Source organism: Achroia grisella, unplaced genomic scaffold (genome assembly GCF_030625045.1).
Source record: "Achroia grisella isolate CSIRO2021 unplaced genomic scaffold, CSIRO_AGI_Agris_v1 utg4748, whole genome shotgun sequence".
NCBI classification, from domain to species: Eukaryota; Metazoa; Arthropoda; class Insecta; order Lepidoptera; family Pyralidae; genus Achroia; species Achroia grisella.
In genome coordinates this window covers 382,822-391,140 of record NW_026712880.1, presented here as the reverse complement: position 1 = coordinate 391,140, position 8,319 = coordinate 382,822, and the positions used below count along the sequence as shown (strand labels likewise).

The 8,319-nt window shown below is 33.6% G+C and overlaps 2 protein-coding genes and 1 pseudogene across 2 annotated transcripts; all 3 read left to right on the top strand.

The window, feature by feature from the left end:
- Positions 1-665: 665 nt before the first annotated feature.
- Positions 666-2,257, top strand: LOC131845592 (uncharacterized; annotated as a pseudogene).
- A 25-nt stretch (positions 2,258-2,282) lies between these two features.
- On the top strand, positions 2,283-3,475 carry LOC131845591 (uncharacterized). The gene is made up of 2 exons (XM_059194668.1): positions 2,283-3,304; positions 3,403-3,475. The coding sequence occupies exons 1-2, from the start codon at positions 2,283-2,285 to the stop codon at positions 3,473-3,475; spliced, it is 1,095 nt and encodes a 364-aa protein (XP_059050651.1).
- A 108-nt stretch (positions 3,476-3,583) lies between these two features.
- Positions 3,584-7,575, top strand: LOC131845594 (uncharacterized). The gene has a single exon (XM_059194671.1). The coding sequence runs from the start codon at positions 3,603-3,605 to the stop codon at positions 7,467-7,469; it is 3,867 nt and encodes a 1,288-aa protein (XP_059050654.1). The 5' UTR covers positions 3,584-3,602; the 3' UTR covers positions 7,470-7,575.
- The last annotated feature ends 744 nt before the right edge of the window (positions 7,576-8,319 follow it).

The following is an 8,319-nucleotide window of genomic DNA, read 5'->3' as shown; positions in this document are numbered from 1 at the left end:
TTACATATTACCTACAAATATAATTATGAAACATACATTTTAAATTTAAGTAATTATGACAACGTAGTAAGGCAAACAAATTTCTGTCATAAATATACACAGACTGATGATATTTCTCATACTTCGAACATAGCTTTAAGTAATTGTAATAATGACAAATCTAATTCAGAAATGGTTAATAAAACAGAAGATTCGTTTTTTCTTGTATAATAATATCACTGTATTGCATCAAAATATAAATGGTCTTATTAGTAAATCGGATCTATTAAGCATGAGTTTGAATGAGTTAAAAAATGAGGGCTTTTCAATCGATGTGTTGTGTATAACGGAACACAATATGGTGGAAGGTGATATCAATCAGTTATATATACCAAATTTTAATATTGCAGCAGTTTTTTCTAGATCTATACGAAAAGGGGTTCGTGTATAATGGTTAAAAACATACATAAATTCAAAACATTGTCCAAATTACAAAAGTATAGTGTACAAAATATTATTGAATGTTGTGGTATAGAATTAGTTAGCCATGACATCACGTTGTTATGTATCTATAGACCACCAAGACAAGATTCAACTTCAATGCAGACTTTTTTTGATGTATTTGATAAAGTGTTATCGGAAATAACAAAAAACCAGAGGAATAAAAAAATAATAATAGGGGAGATTTCAATATAGATACTTTAATTAAAACTAAAAATTCATTGCAATTTCAAGGTACCCTGCACAGTTTCGGTTTAAAATTTGCTATTAAAGAACCAACACGCTTGGTCAGCTCAACTTGTATTGATAATATAATACACAATGTTAGGGGTTCTAAAAGTAATGTAATAGAACTTGCTCTATCTGATCATACAGCACAAGTTCTAAAATGTCCCGTAAAAAAACTTGCATTATTTCACACTGGTTTACGAAAAAACGAGATATTCATATTGATAATTTGATTAAGTTTAAGAAAACTCTTAAGGCACTAAGTTTTGTTGATGTATATACTAATAATGACCCTAATGAAGCATTTGACGTGTTTTATGATACATTTAAGTTGTTCTATGACCTCTGTTTTCCTATACTCAAAATTAAAGTACCTACTGAAAAAAAAATTAATTGGATATCTAAGGGCTTAAAACTATGTAGTAAACGTAAAAGAAAATGTTTATGGGAGTATAGACGAAATAAAACTATAGAAAATAAAAATAAATTTAAAACCTATAGTAGGCGTCTTAAAAACATTATTAAATTTACTAAAAAGTTAAAAAATGACAATTACATACAGACATCAAAAAATAAATGTAAAGCGACGTGGAATGTTATAAATAGCAATAAATCTAATGTTGTTAAGGAACCTATAGAAAGTATATATATTAATAAAATAATTGTACATGACTCACAAATAATAGCAGATGCATTTAATGATTACTTTATAAAAAATTCAATCTGTGATAACAAATCAAATACGGATGACATTTCTTTTGACGAAAATATAAATATGACATGTAATAGTAGCAATAATAATGTAATTGACATTAATCGTATCGTATCATATCGAAATTATAATTCTATGTTTATGTTACCCACTGGTCCTGATGACATAAATTTAATAATTAAAAACTTACGAAATACTGCAAGCATAGGTTATGATGAAATTTCAACAAAAGTAATTAAATATGTAGCAGGAATAATTTCACCAGTTTTAAGTTATGTTATTAATCTTTGTATAGAAAATGGCATTTTTCCTAATAAACTAAAATTATCAGTGATAAAACCTTTATTTAAAAAAGGTGATAGGGAAAATCTAGACTGTTATAGACCTATAGCTTTTATCACAATATTTGCAAAAATTTTTGAGAAGGTAATTTACAATAACCTTTACTCATATTTAGAAAAATATAAAATATTTGCTAATGAGCAAAACGGATTTCGAAAAAATAAAAACATTAACTTAGTGTTATTCCAGTTTAGTTGCAAATACAAATTACTACAGAACAGACGTGTGTTTCCTTGCTCTAGACATTACACAAAATACGTTAAGCAAAATTCAACCATATCCCATACATTATATGGCCGCAATCGAGCCGGACTACCTGAGAATTGTACCGAGTACCTGCTGACCGCCGCGCCGAGCCGACCCATCGTCGAGAACAAAAGAACAAAGAAACAAACAACATTGTATTGCTTAAGTACATCGCCGAGTCATATTTTTAAAGTTTTAAAGTTGAATAGTTATAATTTACGCCATTTACATTACTTGTATATAAATTGATATTTGGAAGACTATTTTATGAAATATGGCTACTTTGGACCAAATCATCAGTATACTTGAAGAAACAGGGAATTTATTGAAGAAAACACAAGTGAATCTTAAAAAATGCCCGAAGTCACGATTAACAAAAGGATACATTGAAGCACGATTGAAGTGTATTGAGGATTATTGGACGAATTTTAAGAAATCACATGAAGAATTGATACGCACTACGACCAGAGAACAAAGGAGCTTGTTGCCGTATTTCGTAAATGAAGAATACTATTTACATGAAGATGTGTACTTGTGCTTGGAAGCCGACCTTAAAGATGTGTTATCAGCTTTGCCAGTGTCACGTTCAGTTGAAAGAATACCGCGGGACACTTCAAACATTCAAGTGAAACTTCCGAAAATTAATTTACCCCTGTTCCTAGGAACGTACGAGTCGTGGACAGGGTACCAAGATTTATTTATTTCGTTGGTACACAATAACACATCTCTAAGCAGTGTACAAAAATTACATTACTTGAAAACAAGTGTCAGCGGTGAGGCGGAGCATTTATTGAAGCATATACAAATAACAGAGAATAATTATGCGCTAGCGTGGAATACATTGAAGGACCGGTACGGTAACAAACGATTGATAGTTAACTCTCTGTTAAAACGATTATTTACACAAAAGAAAATTGCTAGTCAGTCTGCTAATCAAATTAAGTCATTGTTAGACACTACATCTGAGTGTATAAATAACTTACAAAATTTAAATATTACCACCGATTCTTGGGATCCGATAATTATATTTCTTGTTGTACAGAAGTTGGACCCTGAGTCACATAAACAATGGGAGGCGTATGCTTATAAAGAAAATACAGATGAGTTGCCTACGTGGACTGACTTGAAGAAATTTTTAGAATCACAGTTTCGTACACTAGAATTAGTTACACCGTCATCTTCATACACAAGAGAGCGAACTGTAAAAGAAAAATCATACCATGTAACAACTTCAAACAAAATTTGTGTTATGTGCAAGAGTGACCACGCTTTATGTCATTGCAAGGAGTTTACAAAGTTAAGCCCACTGGAACGTCAAGAATACGCAAAGAATAATAATCTTTGTTACAACTGTCTAGTACCAGGACATTCGGTATTAAAATGTCGTATACCAGTTTCCTGTCATGTTTGTCACAAACGTCACCATTCGCTTCTACACTTACAGAAGAAAGCAGACACTTCGGGTAAAATAAGCACCATACAACCGACTGTGTCATTACAATCCAGTGTAGAAGAGCAAGAGGAAATACGAGTCAATACAATGGTTGCGTCTAATTGCAATACTGGAAAGAAAATAGCTCTATTAGCAACTGCAATGGTCATTGTCACAAATGAACATGGTCATAATACTGTGTTAAGAGCGCTAATAGATCCAGGGTCTGAATCATCATTCATCAGCGAAAAAGCAACTCAATTACTACAACTCACAAGAACAACAGCGAAAAGAAGCATAGTCGGAATGGGATCTATGAGATCAAATGTAAATCAAGTAGTTCAGTTCAAAGTAGTTTCTAGATACGATTCACATTACAATATACAAGTACAAGCATATATCATTGCTCAACAACTGACTACTAAGATACCCACAAAATCACTTGCTGTTTACAATTGGCCACATCTAGAAGGTTTACACTTAGCTGATCCCAGTTATTGTACGCCAGGCTCCATCGATCTCCTTCTAGGTGTTAAAGAATATGCTAAGATATTACAACCAGAGTTAGTCAGAGGTCCACCTGGAACACCATGTGCAGCAAAAACAAGTCTTGGTTGGATCTTATTCGGTGAGATATATTCTGGTGCAAATACAACGGAAGAATCAAACTTTCTACTCGCGCATCATGCAATTGATGTAGACGAGATACTGAAAGTTATATGGGAGGTAGACATGAACACTGAAAGAAAATATACAAAAGAAGAGAAACTTTGTGAAGAGATTTATGAGAAAACATACAAAAGAAATGATGAGGGTCGATACATAGTGAAGCTACCATTTAAGACAGATAAACCGATATCACCAGACGGAAACACAAGAGAAATAGCTTTAAATAGATTTATACAGCTAGAGAAAAGATTTAACAGACAACCACAATTAAAAGAAAAATACACGGAAGTAATAAACGAATACATAAATATGAAACATATAGAAGAAGTACCTGAAAAAGAAATTTATACAAAAAAATCAATATACATACCACATCTCGCAGTCATTCGCGAAGGAAAGGAGACTACCAGTACACGTGTCGTGTTTGATGCATCATGCAAGGGTTCAAACGGCACCTCGCTGAATGATGATCTGTTGCTGGGACCAGTACTGCAAGGAGATCTCAGAAGTCTGTTGATGAGATGGCGAATGCATGCTGTTTGTTTTGTGTCTGACATTGAAAAAATGTATCGTATGATTTTAATAGCAAAAGAAGATACTGACTTTCAAAGAATTTTATGGAGAAATAACCCTAACGAACCTCTGAAAGATTACCGTTTGCTCACAGTAACGTTTGGAACGGCGTCAGCTCCATACCTGGCTGTTAAGACACTCATGCAGCTATCCTATGATGAAGGCGACAATTATCCTATTGCCAGTAGAATATTACAAGAAGATTTCTACGTAGACGATGTTCTATCCGGTTGTGATAATGTAAAGGAAGCCATAGCAGCCAGCAAAGAGTTAAGAGAACTATTACAACAAGGTGGTTTCAAACTAAAGAAATGGTCATCTAACAATGCTGAATTTATGAGAGCTATTACACCAAACGAACGATCATCAAATGTGCACTTAGATCTCAATATTGATGGTACTACAAAAGCATTGGGTATTTCATGGAACTTAAAAACTGACAAATTCGAGTATAATACAACAACACATGATGAATCAGTTACTGTTACAAAAAGAAGAATCTTGTCAGACATGCAAAAACTTTACGATCCGCTGGGATGGATAGCACCGTTATTAGTAAAAACAAAAATATTTATACAACGACTTTGGATTCAGAGATACAGTTGGGATGAAGAAATAAGTCAATCACTGATAGATGAATGGAAGATAATTAAATATGATTTTAAAAACGTAAGTGACATACATATAGATAGATGGTTACATACATATAATAAAGAGAAAGAAGCTATTGAAATACACGGATTCTGCGATGCTTCAATGCAAGCTTATGCGGCGGTAGTGTACTGTCGCGTTGTTAATTCCAACGGAACCGTAACTACCACTCTTATTGCTGCGCAAACAAGAGTAGCTCCATTAAAAACAATATCACTGCCACGCTTAGAGCTTTGTGGTGCTGTTTTACTGTCGAGATTGCTCAAACAAGTAACACATGCAATGAAGTTGTCAATGTCTCAAGTTTTTACGTGGACTGATTCCACTATTGTTATATCTTGGCTACGTGGAGAACCTTGTAAATGGAAACCTTTTGTAGCGAACAGGGTTGTAGAAATAATTGATAACACCAACAACAGGCAATGGTACTATGTGAAGTCTCGTGACAATCCTGCAGACATAGCTTCCAGAGGAATGTTTCTTAAAGATCTGAAACAGTCGAAATTATGGTGGAAAGGGCCAAAATGGTTGTCCGATCAAAAGATAGAATTTCAAAAGCCAAGTTATATACAGACAGATGAGGAAAGGAAAACGGTTATACATGCACACTTGAACATAAATAAACAAGAAAAAGAAACTAGTATATATTCACAATTTGAAAATTACGACACATTAACAGAATTATTGAAAGTAATAACGCTATGCAAGAGATTTCTAAAATTTAAATTATCATCAGAAGATATAAGTAATACAATAACAACAAAAGAAATAGATGATTCATTACATGTATGCATACAAATAAGCCAAGAACATGATTTTGAGGATGAAATTGAATCGTTAAGAAACAAAAACATGGTACGAAAAAGTAGCAGTCTAAAATCATTGAATCCATACTTAGATGAACTACAAGTCCTCAGGGTGGGCGGAAGACTCAGACACGCCAATATAAACGAAGAAAGCAAACATCCAATCATACTCAGTCATAAAAACAGATTGACATATTTGCTTGTGGCTGAGGCACATCGTAGAACTTTACATGGAGGTGTACAAGTGATGCTGACGTACCTGACTTCTAAGTATTGGATATTAAGAGGGAAAAGTATGATCAAGTCATACATACGTAAATGTTTGATATGTGCAAGACACAATGCTGTTGCAAGAACTCAGATTATGGGAGATTTGCCAAAGGCGCGTGTGACGCCTTCGCGACCGTTTTTGCACAGCGGTGTGGATTTTACTGGTCCATTTCAAGTATTGATATCGAAGGGCAGAGGCATGAAAACTAAGAAAGCCTACATATCTATATTCATATGCATGGCTACTAAAGCCATTCATCTAGAATTAGTTGGAGATATGACATCAGAAGGATTCATAGGAGCATTCAAACGATTTACTGCCAGGAGGGGAAAGTGCTCACACTTATGGAGCGATCAAGGAAGAAACTTTATTGGTGCGAATAAAGAGTTATCAAATGCCTGGAAAGAAGCTTGTTTGGAATTTTCAGGAGAAATAGCTGAATCTTTGGCATGTGACGGTACACAATGGCATTTCATACCCGCGTACAGCCCAAATTTTGGGGGTTTATGGGAGGCCGGGGTGAAATCAATCAAATATCACCTAAAACGCATACTCACCAACCATTTAACGTTCGAGGAAATGACTACCATTCTTTGTGAAATTGAGGCTTGCCTGAATTCGAGACCGCTCTGTCCGATAGATGGCTCAAATGACATTAAACCACTAACACCTGGGCATTTCCTCATAGGCGAAGCACCTGTTGTTATACCCAACCCCAATTTACAACTTGTCAAGGTTAGCAATCTGTCACGCTGGCAACATACTCAAAAATTGCTAAGAGATTTTTGGAACCGATGGCAGCAGGAATATTTATCGAGGCTTCAACAAAGGCCTAAGTGGCTCAAGACAGAGAAGGAATTTGCTATTGGACAAATAGTTCTAATTAAAAATGATCAGCTGCCACCTGGTAAATGGGCTCTGGGACGAATACTTGAGAAACATCCTGGACAAGATGGTATTACTAGAGTTTACAGCGTGAAAAGTGGCGATAATATTGTAAAAAGATCAATTAGTAAATTGTGTTACTTACCTGTAAATACTGATAGTAATTTTATATAATGTTAAATTCATTATTCATATGTTTAAAAATTGTTTCTTAAAATAACTTATAGTCATTTTGGTGGGCGGCATGTTATTCCAGTTTAGTTGCAAATACAAATTACTACAGAACAGACGTGTGTTTCCTTGCTCTAGACATTACACAAAATACGTTAAGCAAAATTCAACCATATCCCTTACATTTAGCTATATTTAATTTTCTTAATACTGTAATTACTAACACTGATAAGAAAATAAGTGTAACAGCGCTATTTATGGACATGACTAAAGCATTTGATCATGTAAATCACGACATATTATTTAAAAAAATGGCGTCGTATGGTATAAGAGGAAATGTATTATCATTATTAGAATCGTATCTATTCAATAGGCAACATGTAACACAGATTAGTAGAATATGTGTAAAAAGTAAGAATGAGACTATTTACACCTCGAAATTGCGATACATACGATGTGGTGTTCCTCAAGGTAGTGTACTAGGTCCGCTTTTATTCAATATATACATAAACGATCTACCGAGGGTTGTTAATCATCCAATGATTTTATTTGCAGATGACAGTACTATATTATTTATAAATGATAAATTAGCCAATTATAATTATGAAAAAGAAATAAATAACTCTACAAAATGTATAATTGACTGGTTACAAAGACATAATTTAAAAATTAATCTGACTAAAACAAATATGATGACATTTAATAGACACTCAATTCAAACTGCTACAATGAACATTAACTATTTAGGACATAAAATACTTAACATTGATAATACAAAATTTTTGGGTATTTATATTGACGATAAATTAAAATGGAAGTATCAAATCGAAAAAATTTGTAAAGACTTAAATCG

What these genes read in the sequence shown, in the direction of transcription:
- LOC131845591 (XM_059194668.1), top strand. Translation starts at nt 2,283, where the DNA reads ATGGCTACTTTGGACCAAATCATCAGTATACTTGAAGAAACAGGGAAT. An exon ending in CATTGCAAGGAGTTTACAAA is followed by an intron (nt 3,305 to 3,402) that starts GTTAAGCCCACT and finishes GTCGTATACCAG; the next exon opens with TTTCCTGTCATGTTTGTCAC.
- LOC131845594 (XM_059194671.1), top strand. Translation starts at nt 3,603, where the DNA reads ATGGTCATTGTCACAAATGAACATGGTCATAATACTGTGTTAAGAGCG.